Here is an 18,928-nt window from a genome sequence, read left to right as displayed (position 1 = left end):
GTAAGGGCCTCTGTGCTGTGGCTGAGAGTGTGTCGAAGGCAGCCCAGGGCCTGCGCCTCGTGCTTTCTTTTTCCTCTAAATCCCCATTTCTCCTAGGGTTCGAGGGTCTCTGCCCCCGCCCCCGCCCCCAGAGCCCCAGCCCCCCACCCTCGGGCAGCAGCCCCTCTCTGCCCCTTCCTCTGGGCTCTCTCTCCTCCTCTTGGCCGCTTCTTATTACAGTGACTGTATTTGTTTTTCCATCTGAGGAATGCTAACCAGAAAAAACCATTATTTCTAAGAAAATAAACTGCGGGCCTGTCGGCCTTTGGATGCTACTGAAATGGATGATGGCCTTTCCCCAAGGCCTTGAGACAAAGAGGGCCAGAGGGCTCGTGTGTGCGCGGGCAAGGTCACGGGGCCTCGGAGGGACTCCGGGGGGGTCCTCCAGATGGGCCGGGGCTGTAGCCCTGGGAGGACAGAGTTTAAAACCCCAGTCAGCCTGCTCGGACTCTGGCCGCCGGTATCGATCACTCCCTACTCTCCTCCAGGCTCCAGAATGTACTTTCTCTGGGAGTGGCCATCCTTCCGTGTGGGTGTCCTGCCCCTTGTGTCAAGGGGAGTGGAGCCAGGCATGGGTCCATGGAGAACTGGATGCCGGCCCTGGGTGACCTTGGGCAGGTCTGTGGCCCTCTCGGGCCCCAGTGGGCTGACTGCAAAGTTTAGGGCCAGAGCTAGGCGAGCCCAGGTTCCTTCGGACCCCTGTAGCGGGCAGCTCCTTCTTCAGGGTGCCCCTCGCCACGGTGGCACCTAATGTTGGCTTAGTCTCTGGGGCTGGCCGATGGGCTTGGGCTGGACTGTCAGTCCCCTGTCCCTTCCCACCGGCAGCCCTGGGGACGGGCCCGGGCCTGGCCGGTATGCTGGTGGGGGAGGCTCTCCTCATATGAGACGGGTTCATCTGTGTCCGGGCCGTCGCCCCTCGTCAGGCTGGCAGCGACTTGTGGCCAGGGTCCGGGCTGAGGGTGAGGCGCCAGCCTGGGGAAGGCATTGGTAGGGAGAGGAGGAGGCGGGGAGGTGCCTTGATCCTCGGTAAGGACCGTGGGCCCTGACTTCCTCGGTCACTGAGACCGGGAGATTCTCCAGACGGTCGTGGTAAGGTTAGGGGGGCAGAGTCTGGAACCGGCCCGCCTGAGTTCCAGCACTGGCTTTGCCCCTTACTAGCGGGTGGTCGTAGGCGAGTCGCCTAAGCCCTCTGAGCCTCAGTTTCTTTGTCTGTGATGAGGGAAGCTAATTAAGCCTTCCTGCTTGGGCTCTAGTGAGGGGTGAGCCGCTTGCCATTAAGATGGTGTTTGGTGTGGAGTTGCCACTGCTGCTGCTGTTTGTGTTGGAGAGAAACCCCACCGGGGATTTGGAGAGAAAGAAGGAAAACGAACTGCCCCAGGCCAGCGCGGGCTGCCCCCTGCCCGAGCCTCTGAGGTTGGAGTCTTGAGTTCAAGGTGCTGTCCGCCCCTGACTTGCTGGTAAGATTAGCTCTTGAGTTCCCCTCTGTGGGCTCGGCTAGCCCTTTATAAAGTCCAGTGGGCATCAGAGGGGCTCCGGGGTGCCGGCTTACCCATTCTGAGGGGCGGCTCGGGCTTTCTGGCAGCTCCGTGTTTCTGACTGTCATCCTGTTGAGTTCAGAGGTGGCTGGGCCCGCATAGCAGTCCCTCAGCGCCCGCAGTTTAGCGGGATTTAGGGCTTCTCCTCTGCCTTTTGCTAAGGGGACAGGAGAATGACCGTGCCTCTACTTGGCAGAGGGGACCGACGGGGGCCTCAGCTCTGAGCTGGCCGCCCGGGGCCCCTCGTCGCTTCCATCTCGAACATTCCGACAGATCAGCTTTCCCTTGACCAGGTTTGGTATCCTTTAGGCTGGATGCCAGAGCCTGGGAAGAGCCCCCGGCGAAGGGTTCAGGGTGTTTGGTGGGGAGAAGGGGAATAATCCACTGCCCCTTGTCCTTTGGTTTGGTAGGAAAATTCCTCCTGGGGCTTGGGAGCCACACACCCGCTGTGAGCCCACACCGGGCAGGTGGTATTTGAGGCTGGTTCGGGACAACATCCTTCTGGTTTTCCTGTGTCCAGGCAGAGCCCCAGTGACCCAGCCAGCACAACAGATGACAGCAGTGACGGCATTAATGTTTTAAAAATTGTAAACAGGGGTGCCTGGGCGGCTCAGCCCGTTAAGCATCCGACTTCGGTTCAGGTCGTGATTTCACAGTTCATGGGTTTAAGCCTCACGTCAGGCTCTGTGCCGACAGCTCGGAGCCTGGAGCCTGCTTCGGATTCTGTGTCTCCCTCTCTCTCTGCCCTTCCCCCACTTGCACTCTGTCTCTCTCTCTCTCTCTCTCAGAAAATGAATAAATGTTAAAAAAAATTTTTAACTGTAAACAACTTTATTGAGATATAATTCACACACCATGCCTTTAAGGTGTACCTACAGTTCGTTGCCTTTTGGTACACTTACAGAATTGTGTACCCATTGCCACAGTCAACTACAGGACCTTTTTATCACCCCAAAAAGAAACGCTACACCTCTTAGCCGTCACTCCCCAGCCCTCCAGCCCAAGAAAACCACTCATCTACTCTCTGTCTCGATAGATTTGCCTTTTCTGGAGACTTCATGTAAATGGAATCTTATGACACGTGGTCCTTCGTGACGTGGACGGCATTAACTTTGAGGTCAAGTGGCCTCGCTCGTGTTCTGGTTCCGCTTGTAGCAGCTGTGTGATCTTGGGCAGAGGAGGCAACTTCTCTGAGTCTTGGTTTCCCCTGCTACAAAACAAAGATGTTGGGACGTACCTCTCCGAGGGGGCATACGTGAAGGGCCTGCCTACCGTCCACACGTTGTGGGGGTCGGTGAACGGAAGCTACGCTCGGGACGATTGCTCATTTGTTCTGTGTTGAGCAGACTTTTGTCGAGCAGGGCTCTGCTAGTGCTGAGGCTTACGCTGAACAGAACACGGCTCGTGCCCCAGGGAACTCACAGCCCCAAAGGACAGATACATAGCAAACAAGGGCCGTGGTAGACTCCATGCACGGGGCTCTGGGGCCCAGAGGGGGAGGAGGAGCCCTGTCCGCCAGGGGATCAGTCGAGGTTTCAAGAGGGAGATGACGCTGGGGCTCGTAGGTGTCCTATGAACGGGAAGGAGCCCCAGGCTAGGGAACAGCAGGAGCAAAAGTGTGGTGGCCTGAATCTATGCCGGCCACGGGGGGGGCGGTCAGCAAGCAGCTCGAACCCCGTGGTCATCTTGGATCTCGAACTGGGCAGTGGGGAGGGCCTTCCCACCCTCCGGCTGAGCCACGGTCATTGTGTGCAGTTAGGAATGAAAACGTATATAGATTTGTGTTGGTTTTGCGTGACCTCTGACCTTTCCCATAATTAACTGCTGGGCCCACTTCTGGCATTGTCTCCCCAGAAGGGAAACCTGATCAATGGATGCCAGGGGTCCACAGAGAGCCGGGTCTCATTACTCAATCATTACAAACCCAGAGCTTAACCCTGTGCCACCGGAGACAGGAGGCTTAATCCTTCCTGCTAGGCGCCCTGCAAAACTAGCTTCCCTCGAGCGTAATTAGCCAACAAACCGGATTAAGATTTATTCACCAATAAGGACTCAACTTCCTAAGCCATACATGTCTCCCAGAATGGATGCCTGATCTGAGGGGTGCATGGTTTTTCCTAAAGCCCCCAGACAAAGGAGAAGACATGCTATAGCCAGGGAAGGGGTCTTTGTTAGAGCGTTTGGTCTCCACTGCCTGCAACGAACGTCAAGGAAAAAAAAAAAAAATGCCAGTTTCAAGGAGGAACGAGAAGACGTTTTTCAGTAATGATCTCTGAAAGTAGAGAGCAGGGTGCTTTAAAAATCCTCATTTCGAGAACCTTTCCAGTCAGTCCTGATTCTTAGCAAAAAGGCCCTGAAATAGGATTCAAATAAAACGAGAAGGAGCTCTGACTCATTGCAATACAATCTTTTAGAACCTAGGCACCACCGAATAAATATATATTTTATGGGGCAGCAAGAATCAATTTTGGATTAAATGGAAAAAAAAAAAAAAACTATACTCTTCTCATCCGAGTTGCAGTGTTGTTGGCATATAACCAGAGCTGTGGGATCGCACACGCTGCCATTTTAATGCAGGAAAAATGGAAGTTTGTGTCCTTTTAAAAATCCCATAATGAGTGGCTCCTGTGTTGCTTTGCTCTACCCTGTTAGATGTTGGGAGCTGTTTTCTGTTGAGGAATGAATTTTCACTAAAGAAAGAAAATGCGGGGCGCCTGGTGGGGGGCTCAGTCGACTAAGCGTCCGACTTCAGTTTAGGTCATGATCTCACGGTCTGTGAGTTCGAGCCCCGCATCGGGCTCTGTGCTGACAGCTCGGAGCCTGGAGCCTGCTTCGGATTCTGGGTCTCCCTCTCTCTCTGCCCCTCCCCCCACTTGTGCTCTGTCTCTATCTCTCAGAACTAAATAAATGTAAAAGGAAAAACAAAAACAAAAAACAAAAAAAAAAAGAAAGAAAATGCGGGGCACCTGGGTGGCTCAGTCGGTTAAGCATCTGACTTCGGCTCTGGTCATGATCTCATGGCTCCAAACCCCGCATCGGGCTTTATGCTGACAGCTCAGAGCCTGGAACCTGCTTCGGATTCTGTGTCTCCCTCCCCCGCTCACGTTCTGGCACTCTCTCTGAAAATAAGCAAACGTTAAAAAAAATTCTTTTATTTTAAAGAAAATGCAAGCTGGAGAAGGAGCAGGGATGGCTGGGGTGAGCACTCGGGTCAGATCTCCCCCCCCTTCCCTGCGGTTCCCACTCACGTGACCCCTCCCCATCACCACCCCTCAACCTCAAGGCTAGGTATGCACGTGGGAAACACAAATAACGATGCATGTGACGTCTCCTTCCCACTTTCTCCCCAGTAACTTTTTGGAGCATGAAGCGCTTTTCAAAAGTCTTCACCTCTTGCACCCTAAGGATATGGCTCCAACAGGTGCGGCGTCTGCCTTTGAACACAGCCCCCGGCCAGGGGCTCGGAGACAAGGTGCTCAGCCACGCCGTGCCTCAGCCTCCATGTCAGTGAAATGGGAGTAGCCCTGACACCTGGCTCTCACACAGCCTCCGCCCTCCAGTGCCTGCCTCCGTTGCCACCTGGCCATCTTCCTTCTGTGCGTCTGTGTGTTGTTCTTCCATGGTGTTCTCCTCTTTGTCCCAGCATCCTCTCTGCGGGTATCCAAATTTCCCTCTTCTTAGAAGGACACCAGTCATTAGATTAGGGCCCGTCCCACTCCAGTATGACCTCATCTTAACTTGCTTACATCTGCAAAGACCCTATTTCCAAATCAGGTCACATTCACAGATACTGGGGGTTAGGGCACCGAAACGTTTTTTGGAACGACACAGTTCAACCCACAATAATCGTTTTGGAATAAACATCCAGAGAGCTTGGCTCTGTTCCCCTCCATTCCTTCACCCTCTCCCTGCCCCATCTGCCTGTTTCTCATTCTCTGGCTTTTTTTTTTCAAGGCTTATTGATTTATTTTGAGAGAGAGAGAGAGAGAGAGAGAGTCCCAAGCAGGGCTTGGGCGAACTGTGAGACTGTGACCTGGGCCGATACCAAGAGTCAGACGCTTAACCGACCGAGCCACCCAGGCACCCTCACTCTCCGGCTTTAACAGTCCTGAAAAAGTAGTCAGAGCCCGAGGGGGCATCTTGGAAGCCTGCGTGGCCTTCTCCGGGGCTGGCAGCTCACGGATACATTTATCACAGTAATAAATCCACTTGCTTCGGCAGAGATGATTTTAGCTGATTTGTTTGTGTGTTTATCTCTTATGTATTAAAAAAAAACCAAACATGATTACAAAAGACAAAACCTCAATGCACAGACACAGACCTCAGGGGAGGGGGGCTTCGTTTGTGAGCAGGTATTACAGGCTGATCTCAGAGGCACGTCAGGCCCGGGGATTAAAGGGGAACTGATGGTTCTAACATGCTTGGATGTGGGGGAATCCTTCGGAGATAAATGAAGGGAAGACAGTGAGCCATAGACATGCCTGCACTCTTCTGCCAAACTGGCATCGACTGTGGCTGACACTATAGGGTGTCCCAGGAAGGAAAGGCTAGAGTTGTTTTATTGATTACTTAGCAATCTCTTTATAATGCATTATGGGTATAGTGACCAAATAGTTTGTTAGTTTGCAGGTGCAGAGTGTTTTCTTAGTGATTCCAGCATAAACTGGGACTATGCCAAGCAAATTGGGGCATACGATTATGTTAACCAGGGTAAGAGATGTTTTTCTTAGACCTTCCCGCCATTGAAAGAGCCGGTTTCCTTGCATTTTATGGACGTGGTGACTCTAACTGATAGTGTTTCCTTCTTTGCTTTGGCTTCCAGGAGGCTCAGAGCCGTATTTGTGGCCAACTTTTTGAAATCGTGCTGGAAATTACCAAACGTAATTTTGCAGGGTTTCACCAGCTTTCTCTTACTCTTCAACCCTCATTATTTCCTCCTCCTCCGCCTCCTTCTTCCTCTTTTTCTTTTTCTTCTTCTTCTTCTTCTTCTTCTTCTTCTTCTTCTTCTTCCTAACACCTTATTCTTTTTGAAAATCTTATTGTATGTATTTCATAAGCTGTTTAGATGGATCGTGTTTGCAGAAATGGATGGGTGGGTGAATGGCTGGATAATGGAAGAGTGGGTAAGGGTGGTGTGTGTGTGCACGTGCGGAGGGATGGATGGGTGTTTGGATCGATGGATGTGGATCGACGGATGGATAGGTGGTCAGACATTTGGGTAGGTGGATGAGTGAATGGATGTTTAGGTGTTAAGGATGGGTGCCTAGCCTAATATTTAGATGGATGGATGCATAGTTAGACACGTGGGCAGATATCTGGCTGCACAATTGGATGGGTGAATAATAGAGGATTGGAGGAATGGGAGGGTGGTCGGCTATTTAGATGAATAGATGTTAGCATGCATAGACACGTGGAAGGATGGATGCACAAATAGGTGTTTGGATGATGAGATAACACTCTCGCAGCACACGGTGCAGATGTGCCAAGGGTGAAATAAGGGGCATAAAGTAATTTGCCAATGCCTGGCACGTCATGGGCATTCTAACTCACTAGAAAGGACACCGCTTTTTCAGACTGAAAGACCTTCCTTCTGACCCTTGCCCTACCATGTACTGTGTGACCTTGAGCAATTACCTCGCCTCTCTGCACTTCAGTTTGCTCAACCTTCAAATGAAGTTAGAACACCCGCTCCAGAGGGTTGCTATGAAAATTCAATGAGCCGGTGTATGTTTCAGGAGGAAATGTCTGCACACTTCCCTCTGGGGTACAACTTGAGAGAGAGAATTCTTTTACCCGAGCATGGGGTAGAAGTCCTTCCGCTCAATCTGACTGATCCAACCTAAGTCACATGCCCGCCCTGGAACCAATAGCTGATGCAGGTACTGTCTGGGTTGGACTGACCAGCCCCCCCCCCCCCCCCCCCCCAGAGCTGGGACCAGGCCATCTTCTCCTGAGTCACTGTTTACACGAAGGAAAGGAGGAAGGGAACGGTTTGGGAGCTGCTGTGTTCAGATCAGATGAGAGACGATGCTGATGCTGAGCGGGTGGTGGGTTGGGTGACCAGTGGGCAGACTGCAACCATGTTAAGGGTGTAGAAAAGCCATGCTTTGGAAGCTGCTGTGATGTTGGTGGAGAGGTGGAAGGATTACGGTATCCACGGGGACAGGGACCCCGAGGGAAGTACAGGCTGATGAATTAAAATCAGGCCGTGTTGCCTTTGGAGTGTCCGGGAGATTCAGGGGGAAAGGTGGCTGGATTGGTTTATCTGGGGCTCTGGCAAAAGGTCAGGGCCGCAGAGAATGAGAAGTAATCAACGTCTCCGTCTTATAAACCCATGTGCCCTTTCAAACGTGAAATCTTATCTCTAACTTCAGTGGTATTTAAAATGTCTCAGCGCATTAAATATAATGGTTAAGAACAATCCAACTGACTTGCAGAACTGAGTCGGCTTCCCAGCTGACGCTGACGGCCATGGCAGGCGGGTTTGATGGGAGCTCCTGTCTCCCACCCCTTTGGGGATCCGGACTCCTTTGTTATTCCCTCGTCACGGCTGCACCGGTGGGCACAGTCCGGGCTCTGTTTTCTGGCATTTTCGCGCCGCCATTTTCACCGAAGTTATCCCATCTGCTGGCAACATCACTGGCAGGCAGACGTCTAGACAGTGGTTGGTCATCTCCTGAGTCGGGGAGCTCACTACCTCCTGAGAGGGCCTCTGACCAAATGGACATTCCTACCTGCGAACTCCAGTTCGCCCCCCGTGGCTTTCCTCCGCTGGGTGCAGCTCTACCCTCAGGACCAGCACGGGGAGAGTACGGAGCTGGGTGTCTCTCTATGCCAGGCCTTTGAGGGAGCAGCCAGGCTTGCCTTCAGAACGCTCTCTTCTTTGGACCGGCTTCCGCAGCCGGAACCTGGCTTCCAGTGTCCCATTTTGACCCTGGAGGGGAGGGACTGATTTTTCCCGAGAGACACTTCCGGTTCTCCTTAGCTCGGCGCTTCCGGTTGCCCTGAGCACAGTACTTCCGGTTCCCCCGTGGGGCACTTCCGGCTCCCTTTTCCAGGCCTTCCTGTGTTGCCTGTGGAAGTCGGCCGGGGTGGGGGCTGAGACTGCGAATCCGGGGAGCGTTTGGGCAGGGGTTGCCGAAGCCCAGGCAGAGCTGGGAGAAGGGCAGGTGCCCCCAGGCGGTGCTGGGGGTGGTTCTCCCTGGGCCCCGGCTCCCCCTGCTTGCTACTCCCAGAGATGCGGTGGGCTCGCGCCCCATGGGGCTCCCAGGCCAGGCTGCCCGGTTCGAATCCCACTGGTACCACTTTCTAGGTGTGTGACCTCGGGCCGGGGTCTGGCGTCCCTGTGCCTCGCTTTCTTTGGTGCCCTTGTAAAGTGGAATAAGGATAACGGTGTCCCCCTTCCCAAGTTACTGGGCGGTGTGGGGAGGTAATGACATATGGTGTTGCCAGCAGGCCTTGGGGATAGAAGCGGCTCGTTGAATGTTAACTAGGCGCGTTCCTATTATTCTCTGAGGTCTCTCAAATCTCTCTGGAACTCTAGAACTGATAGCCCTTTGACCCCTGATGGGAAATGTTGCAAAAGACTTAAAACAGCGAAAGGGGTGACCTTTCCAGAGGCTGTTGGCCATTGTTTATGAGACAGAAGCCTTTGTTACAACAAGGAAACTGGAGCGGTGGAAATCCAGGCTTCAGACGTTGCTGGGGAAGGAAACTGTTTCGGCAGAGTGTGCGGACTTTCCTCTCACTGCAGAGGCGACGCTTTTGGCGGTGCGCAAAGTTCACGTTACTCAGTACTCCCTGCTTCACACGTAATGAGCTCTGTCTCTGGGAGGCTTTCAGATAGACTGAAGGCAGCCGGCGTGGGGGGATTTTAAACAGGGCCCCCACGTGCAGCTATTGGGAGGCTTTTGAGGGAGGCAGCGCTGGGTGTGAATCGTGTCTGCTTCGCTATGGTGAAGGCCCCCTGCATGTGGCTTGGCACGTGGCTCTGCCCTGTGAGGAGGTGGCCGGCCTCGCTGCAGAGCCAGGAGCCTTGTCGTTGTCGTCTGCGGGTCCCCGGCCCCCGGCAAGGACTTTAGTGAACACCTACTGAGTCATTCCCCCCACCACCCCCAAACCAGTCATGCCCTGGGGGCCTCAGTGGTAGCGGGGCGGCCAGACCCCCAGGCCCTTCCTCTGATCCCTCTCCTGGCCCTCGTTTTGCAGACATCGACGAATGTGAGAATGACTACTACAATGGGGGCTGTGTGCACGAATGTATCAACATCCCGGGGAACTACAGGTGCACCTGCTTTGACGGCTTCATGTTGGCCCACGATGGACACAACTGCCTGGGTGAGTGACGCCGCCGTGCCCTGCCTGCGAGGCTCGCCCTGCCTGTTCTTCGGCTCCAGCGTGCGGTGCTGGGGGCCGTGGGAAGTCTCGCCCCCTCCCCGCCCTGGTTCCTGGTATTGCTTTGCTACGGCCGCCAGAACAAAATAGCATAGACCGGTAGGCTCAAACAACAGCAATTTATTTTCTTACAGTCCCGGAGGTTGGAAGTCTGAGGTCAAGACGTTGGCGGGGTTGGGTTTTCTGAGGCCTCTCTCCTTGGCTTGCAGACGGCCACCTTCTTGCTTGTGTTCACACGGTCATCTCTGCATACACGTAGCTGGTTTCTGTCTCTCTGTGTCTCTCCTTTTTCTGTGTGTGTCCTCACCTCCTCTTATAAGGGCACCGGTCTTCCTGGAGTGGGGCCTGTCTTCACAACCCATTTGTAACTCAATTACCACTTTAAAGGCTGTGTCTCCAGATAGGTCACGTTCTGAGGCACTAGGGGGTTAGGGCTCCGACATGTGGATTTGGGGAACACAGTTCAGCCCGTAACAAGGAATTCTTCTGTATCTCCAGATTCTCCTGGTTCAAACGCATACGTTTAAGCCAGTTATAAGAGTAATACAATAAAATTGGGAAGATGTAAGAGAACGGAAAGAATTGGAAAATGGCTTAGTCGCGCTGGTGCGTTTGCTTGCCGCCTTCTCTGCACCCAGCTGTGATTTCCTGTGGTGGCAGTCAGGTGGCCCCTTTAACATCATGTGCACCTCGGGTACTCTCAGCCTGGCCCCTGTGCTCACCATTTTGTGGTTGCCTCATAATCTGCTAAGTTGACTAATAACCCGGGGCTGCCATAACGATGTGCCACGCTGAGTGGCCGAGACGACAGAAACGTGTTCTCTCGCAGGCTGGAGGCCAGGAGTCTGAAGTCAGGCTGTCAGCAGAGTTGATTCCTTCTGAGGGCTTCCGAGGAGAATCTGCTCCAGGCCTCTCTCCTAGCTTCTGGTCGCTTCGGGCATTCTGTGCTAGTCAGTCACGGTCTCCCCGTGTTTGCACATTGCCTCTGTTCCATGCGTGTCTCTGTGTCCAAACCTCTCTGCTTTATACGGACACAGTCATATTCCCATGACCTCATCTGCAAAGACCCTATCTCCGTTACGGTTCCACAGATGCTGGTCTTTAGGACTTCAGCATCTTTTGGGGGACATAATTCAACCCATCACAGAGGTGGCTTGTGGTCTGCAGCAGGAACACCATCGTGGCAGGAAGCACAGGGTCTCAAAGCAGAGGTACCTGTCCCCCAGGCCCTCTTTTGCTACTGGCCGCTGGAGTGACACAGGGCACAATGGCTAGAGCTGAGGAAGTAAGACCATGAACTTGACGGGAGCGTGGCTGTGGATACATTATTACTGTCTCTGGGTCTCGGTCCCTTGTTGGTGGCGGGGGTTCCAAAGGGTGGCTTCCTCACAGACCCTGGTGAGCAGGAGCTGACATGATGTCCTGATGCTGAGAAGCATGCCCGGCACGGAGTTCTCCATTCTAGTCGCTGTCACTATCATCACAACCTCTGAGCCTCAGTCTTCCCCACTGTGAAATAGGGACAATTATGCAGGTTGTGTGCAAGGACGAAATGACACGGTGAAGTGGAGTGATCGGCGTTTAGCACGTGCAGATAATCAACAAGCAGGCATTACCATTCCTCTGGGTGACTCAACCTCCCTTTTATGCTTGGCAAATAAGATCGTTTGCTTATTTCATTTGCTTGTTTTCAGCAACCGAGGCTGGAGGTGATTCTGGGCTTAAATTTATATTTTCTTGGGCGCCTGGGCGGCTCGGTCAGTTTAGCATCCCACTCTCGGTCTCGGCTCAGGTCATGATCTCACGGTTCGCAAGTTCAAGCCCCACGTCAGGCTCTGCACTAACAATGCGGAGCCTGCTTAGGGTTCTGTCTCTCCTTCCCTCTGCCCCTCCCCGGCTAGGGGCTTGCTCGCGCGCTCGCTCTCTCAAAATAAGGAAAGAAAGAAATTTTTTTTTTCTTATTTGTTTAATTGTTGCCTTTAACAAGTCTTCCCAGGAACGGAACCACTGGGTCAGAGGGTCATTTGGATGTTTTTTTGGCTTTCGATGCAGAACTCGATGAAAGGGCCCAGCCGACCTTCCCCTGTGCCAGCGGGCGTGGTGATGCATGGCACAGGAAGTGTGGCGTCCCCGGTGCCCTGGAACTTTTCCTCTCCGTGGTGTATTAGCTGTAGATTTCCCTGCCTGTTTCTGTTTAATGCCTGCTGGATCTCAGACAAACTTGTTATGGGAAACAGATCTGTGAACACGTAATTACACCCAAAGTAAGTGCCGAAGTGGAAGTCTGGACAGCGGGCCGTTGAAGCCCAGATGGGGCCTGTGAGGAGCCTCCCCTGCATCGGGCGAGGGTGGGGTTGGACACGGGGTGACTCCTCAAGCGGGTCCTGCAGAGGTTAGAAGGCCACTTGCTGGGACGAGGGCCCAGCCTGGGCAGAGGGCTGGGGGGGGGGGGTGGTGGGCAGCTGGGCTCAGTGTGGGTGGCAGGCACGTCAGAAGGCTGCAGAGGTAGGCAGGGCATTCGGTTAGATCGGAAAGACCAGGGCTGTCCTGTAGGACGTTTATTGTGCCAGACCCCGAGTTAAGTACCATCCGAGTGCTGTCTCGTTCAATCCTCCTAAAGCATAAGCCCTTACTTTTACCAGTCGTCTGCCACTTTCTCAGATGACAGGCTGGTTTCGGTAATTGACTAGTCCGGGAAGGCAGAGATGATATCTCTGCGAGACAACAGGGAACAGCACCCTGTGGCCAAGGTGACGGACCTCGGGGACCGCCAGTTCCGGGCTCAGATCCTGGCTCTGCCAGTTACCAGCCGTGTGCCCTTTGGCCAGCCACGTCGCCCCCCTACCTCAGTTTCCTCACCCGTAAAATGGGATCCGTAGTCCCCGTCTTGTAAGGAGTGAACGGGATGGTGGCTATAGAGCGTCTAGCAGAGTGCCTGTCACCGAGGACTCCAGACGTCACGGGCGTCCATCCACCGACTGACTTTCAGAAAGAGATTCATTGAGGTGGGCCCGTGGAGGCCAGAGCCAGCCACACACACTCCCCGGGCTGTGTCTGACCTGTGGGGCTCCCCTCCTGGTCACGGCGCTCGCACCTGCGCGGGACCACGTGTCTGTAAATAGCCTGGTTCTGGACGACGGCACGTTCGCCCAGTGCCTCCCGTCTAACGGCAAAGTCTGGGTGGGTTTATTTTTATTTTTACAACATATTCTCTTCATGCTGGTTAATTTCAAGAACTGGTAAGACTCCCCCCGCCCCCACCTCCGAGCACAGATTGCACCTCCGTACGGCTCTAACTCACACATATGGCAACCGAGAAAAGGCTCTCTCTGTGGCTCCTCTCCTTCTGGCTGAGGGCGGAACCTTCCCAACAGACTTGTTTTTGTTTGGGCTTTTTCCTTCTCAAGACAAAACTCTGGCTCTAGAGAAGTCAGACCTTGCTTCCAACCGGCTGTATCCCACACCGATCACGTGACCTCGTAGAGCCTCAAATCCCTCATCCGTAACATGCCGTGAGGGTTAAGTGTCCGGTGTGTGTCGGGATGAACGTTGGCTGAAACACAGAACGCTACAAGAGGAAGCTGGGCTTGGAGTTGGAAGATGCAGGCTCAAGTTCCGGAACCGCCGCTCAAGAGTCGACGGTTTAGGACCAGCTCCTCAAACCCTGCAAGCCCCATTCCCCTAACGACAACGTAGGTCCCCGTCTCAGAGGGTCACCGTGACAGTCACGTGCAAAAGCACATACGGAGAGCTGCATGTACAGATGTCACACTTTGCACAGGTGCTGCATGCTGTTGTCATGGCGCGGTGGAGGTTTCAAACCGGCAGCCCGCAGTCGCCATCCAGCCTGCAAGCACGTTTGGTCCGTCCTCCCAGTGGTTTTGTAATCACCACTGTCGCCATCATCAGTCAATGGCTTGTGAATGTTTGAAAAACGAGGGCTGTCGGGGTCCCTGGGGGGCTCAGTCGGTTAAGCGTCCGACTTCGGCTCAGGTCACGATCTCGTGGTTCGTGAGTTCGAGCCCCGCGTCGGGCTCTGTGCTGACAGCTCGGAGCCTGGGGCCTGCTTCGGATTCTGTTCCTGTCTCTCTGCCCCTCCCCTACGCGCTCTCTGTCTCTCTCTCAACTATAAAAAATAAAACATAAAGAAAACTAGAAAAGAAATCAAGGGATGTCACAGAATAGATCACACATCAGGCCACAGAACAAGCCTCAACAGATTCTAAAAGATGGAAGTCATACCATGCGTGTTTTCCGACCACAACACTATGAGACTAGAAGTCAACCACGAGAGCAAATTCTGAAAAGACCACAAGTACTTGGACATTAAATAAAATGCTACTAAACAATGAATGGGTCAACCAGGAAATAAAAGAAGAAATGAAAAAGTACATGGAAACAAATGAAGATGAAAACACAACAGTTCAGGGGTGTCTGGGTGGCTCAGTCGGTTAAGCACCTGACTTCGGCTCAGGTCACGATCTTGCAGTCTGTGAGTTCAAGCCCCACGTCAGGCTCTGTGCTGACAGCTCACAGCCTGGAACCTGCTTCGGATTTTATGTCTCCCTCTCTCTGCCCCTCCCCTGCTCATGTTCTATCTCTCTCTCTCAAAAATAAATAAACATTAAAAAAAAAACAACAACCGTTCAAAACCTTTGGGATGCAGTGAAAGTTCTAAGAGAGAAGTTTATAGCAATACAGGTGGTCTACCTCAAGAAGCAAGAAAAATCTCAAACAACCTAACCTTACACCTAAAGGAGCTAGAAAAAGAACAACAAATAAAAACAAAACCAGCAGAAGGAAGAGAATAATGAAGATTAGAGCAGAAATAAATGAAATAGAAGCTAAAAAAAAAACTCAGTAGAACGTATCAATGAAACCAGGAGCTGGTTCTTTGAAAAAATAGTAAAAATTGATAAACCTGTAGCCACACTTATCAAGAGAAAAAGAGAAAGGAACTAAATAAATCACAAATAAAAAGGAGAAATAACAAACACCACAGAAATACAAACAATTATAAGAGAATATTACGACAAATTGGACAATCTGGAAGAAATGGATAAATTCCTAGAAACGTAGAACCTAATGAAAATGAGAGCAGGAAGAAATAGAAAATGTGAACAGACCCATTACCAGCAATGAAATCGATTCAATAATCACAAAACAGCCAATAGACAAAAGTCCAGGGCCAGATGGCTTCACAGGCAAATTCTACCCAACATTTAAAGAAGAGTTAATACCTGTTCCTCTCAAAACTATTCCAAAAAATAGAAGAGGAAGGAAAACTTCCAAATTCATTCTATGAGACCAGCATTACCCTAACACCAAAACCATGTAAAGACACCACACAAGAAAAGAGGACAGCAGGCCAACATCTCTGATGAACATAGATGTAAAAATCCTCATCAAAATACTGGCAAACCAAGTCCAATATGACATTAAAAAAAAGAAAAAAGCATTCGCCGTGATCAAGTGGGATTTATTCCTGAGTTGCAAGAGTGGCTCAGTATTCATAAATCAGGGTGCCTAGGTGTCTCTGTCAGTTAAGCGACTTGGGATTCTCTCTCTCCTTCTCTCTTTGCCCTTCCCTGCTCATCTCTCTCTCTCTCTCTCTTTCTTTCTCTCTCAAAATAAACAAACATTTTAAAAAGGCACTGCTTTAAAAAAAATTCATAAATCAATCAACATGATACATCATGTCAATAAGAGAGTATAAGAACCATCTCATTTCAGTAGGCACAGAAAAAGCATTTGACAAAGTACAACATCCATTCATGATAAAAACCCTCAACAAAAGTTTAGAGGAAACATACTTCAACATAATATAGGCCAGGGGTACCTGGGGTGGCTCAGTCAATTAAGTATCCAACTTTGACTCAGGTCATGATCTCATGGTTCATGAGTTCGAGCCCCACATCTTGGCTCTGTGCTGACAGCTCAGAGCCTGGAGCCTGCTTCAGATTCTGTGTCTCCCTCTCTCTCGCTGCCCCTCTCCTGCTTGCGCGCTCTCTCTCTCTCTCTCAAAAATTAAAAAAAAAATCATAATAAAGGTGATATATGAAAAACCCACAGCTAACATCATCCTCAGTGGGGAAGAACTGAGAGCCTTTCCCCTAAGATCAGGAACAAGACAGGGATGTCCACTGTCACCACTTTTATTAGACATAGCACTGGAAGCCCTGGCTACAGCAATCAGACAAGAAAAAGATATAAAAGGACTCCGAATCCAAATCACTATTCACAGATGACATGATACAAGAGACAGAAAACCCTAAAGGCTCCACCAAAAAAACTGCTAGAACTGATCAACAAATTCAGTAGCATTGCAGGATACAAAATCAATCTACAAAGGCCTATAGCATTTCAATACACTAATAACGAAGCAGCAAAGAGAGAAACTAAGAAAACAATCCTGTTTACAGTTGCACCAAAAATAATAAGATAGCTAGGAATAAACCTAAACAAAGATGTGAAAGACCTGTACTCTGAAAACTATAAAACACTGATGAAATGAATTGAAGACGACACAATGGAATGGAAAGACATTCCTCCTTCTGGGTTGGAAGAACAAATATTGTCAAAATGGCTACACTACCCAAAGCAATCTACCGATTTAATGCAGTGCCTGTCAGAATACCAATAACATTTTTCACAGGAACTAGAACAAACAATCCTAAAATTCGTATGGTGCCACAGAAGACCCCAAGTAGCCAAAGCAATCTTGAAAAAGAGAAGGAAACCTGGAGGCATCACAATTCCAGACTTCAAGTTATTACAAAGCTGTAGTCATCAAAACAGTATGGGACCGGCACAAAAATAGACACATAGATCAATAGAACAGAATAGAAAACCCAGAAACAAACCCACAATTATATGGCAAATTAATCTTTGATAAAACAGGAAAGAATATCCGATGGGAAAAAGGCCATCTCTTCAACAAATGGCGTTGGGAAAACCGGACCACTTTATTACACCATACACAAAAATAAATTCAGGATGGATTAAAGACCTAAATGTGAAACCTGAAACCATAAAAATCCTAGAAGAGAGCACAGGCAATAATGTCTCTGGCATCGACTGTAGCAACTGTTTTCTAGATAGGTCCCCTGGGGCAAGGGGAAAAAAAAGCAAATACAAACTCTTGGGACTACATGAAAATAGAAAGCTCCTGCCCAACAAAGGAAACAATCAACAAAACTAAAAGGCATCCTACAGAATGTGAGAAGATATTTGCAAATGACATATTTGATAAAGGATTAGTATCCAAAATACATAAAGCACTCACACAGCTCAACACCCAAAAAACAAACAATCCAATTAAAAAATGGACAGAAGACATGAATAGACACTTTCCCAAGGAAGACAGCCAGATGGCCAGCAGACACATGAAAAGAAGTTCAACATCACTCATCATCAGGGAAATGCAAATCAAAACCACAATGAGATACACTCACACCAGTCTGGATGGCTAAAATCATAAACACAACAAACCACAGGTGTTGGATGAGGATGTGGAGAAAAAGGAACCCTCATGCACTGTTGGTGGGAGTGCAAACTGGTGCAGCCACTGTGAAAAACAGTGTGGAGTTTCCAAAAGTTAAAAATAGAACTACCCTGGGGCGCCTGGGTGGCTCAGTCAGTGAAGCGTCTGACTTCGGCTCAGGTCATGATCTCGCGGTTCGTGAGTTCGAGCCCCGTGTTGGGCTTTGTGCTGACAGCTCAGAGCCTGGAACCTGCTTCGGAATCTATCACTCCCTCTCTCTCCGCCCCTCCCCTGCTCATGTTCTGTCTCTCTGTCTCTCAAAAAATAAATAAACGTTAAACAAGAATTGTTTTAAATAGAACTACCCTACAGTCCAGCAATCAGACTGAGTATTTACCCAAAAAATACAGAAACACTAATGTTTATAGCACCCCTATGTTTATAGCAGCATTGTTTGTAATAGCCAAGATACGGAAGCAACCCAAGTGTGCATCGATTGATGAATGGGTGAAGATGTATTATGTATATACAATGGAATATTATTTAGCCGTTAAAAAGAATGAAATCTTGCCATTTGCAACAACATGGATGGAGCTAGAGAGAATTGTGCTAAGTGAAGTAAGCCAGTCAGAGAAGGACAAATACCAAATGATTTCACTTATATGTGCAATTTAAGAAACAAAACAAATGAGCAAAGGGGGGGGGGAATGAGAGAGAGAAAGCAAGAAACAGACTCAACTATAGAGAACAAACTGATGGTCACCAGAGGGGGGAGGGGATGGGTGAAACGGGGGGGATTCAGGAGTGCACTTGCCGTCATGAGCGCCAGGTTATTAAAATAAAAACTTAGAAACCAATCAACCTAATAAAAATTAGAAAGTCAAAGAATGTCCCATAAAAGTCGTAATTTCCAGCATCGTTCCTGCTCGGCCACATTCACCCAGCCCCTGACACTGTGGGGCTTGGGCAGGAATACAGACGGAGGCCTGGATGCCACATGGCTATGTATGTAAAAGTTACAAAGCTTCAAAGCTGGAATATAATCCCTCTCTTCTGCCTTGAGCGATACTCCTTCCTAATGACCTTTGGAAGGCTAGACTGGAGTTTAGAATCCGGGAGTCCTTGAAGCTTCACGTCATCGAGCGGCAGTGGAATGGCTGGCTGCGTCCCCGCACCACGGGGAGCCTGAAGACACGCTAACCTGAATGTTCAGGCTCTGGCCGTTTGCTCCCACACCACCTGTCCTTTTTCCATTGCTTGGTCCTAAGTGTCATCTGTCCCTTTGAGAAAAGATTTGGGGCCATTTGGGCAGGGAATTTTAGGGTCTCAAATACCCAGAGTGTGGTCTAGAAAGGTGTGTGTGTGTTCAGGTGCACATGACCCCCTCTGGACTCCTTACTCCGTAGGGAGGGCTGCAGCCACAGGAGGGGCAGAGCAGGGACCACCCCCCCTACCCCCGCCCCCCGCAAAGCACGAG

At 50.6% G+C, this 18,928-nt stretch overlaps 1 protein-coding gene across 3 annotated transcripts in view; it reads left to right on the top strand.

The window, feature by feature from the left end:
* Positions 1 to 18,928, top strand: part of SCUBE1 (signal peptide, CUB domain and EGF like domain containing 1) — a 130,461-nt gene that overhangs the window by 11,612 nt on the left and 99,921 nt on the right. For all 3 annotated transcript variants that reach the window (XM_053894637.1, XM_053894635.1, XM_053894636.1), the window contains exon 3: positions 9,783 to 9,911. In XM_053894637.1, coding sequence (XP_053750612.1) covers positions 9,783 to 9,911 — 129 coding nt within the window. The remainder of the gene's footprint in view (positions 1 to 9,782; positions 9,912 to 18,928) is intronic.

This window comes from Panthera pardus, unplaced genomic scaffold, assembly GCF_024362965.1.
Source record: "Panthera pardus isolate Hobbes unplaced genomic scaffold, ASM2436296v1 HiC_scaffold_6, whole genome shotgun sequence".
Classification (NCBI taxonomy): domain Eukaryota; kingdom Metazoa; phylum Chordata; class Mammalia; order Carnivora; family Felidae; genus Panthera; species Panthera pardus.
This window is presented reverse-complemented; position numbering and strand designations above follow the sequence as displayed.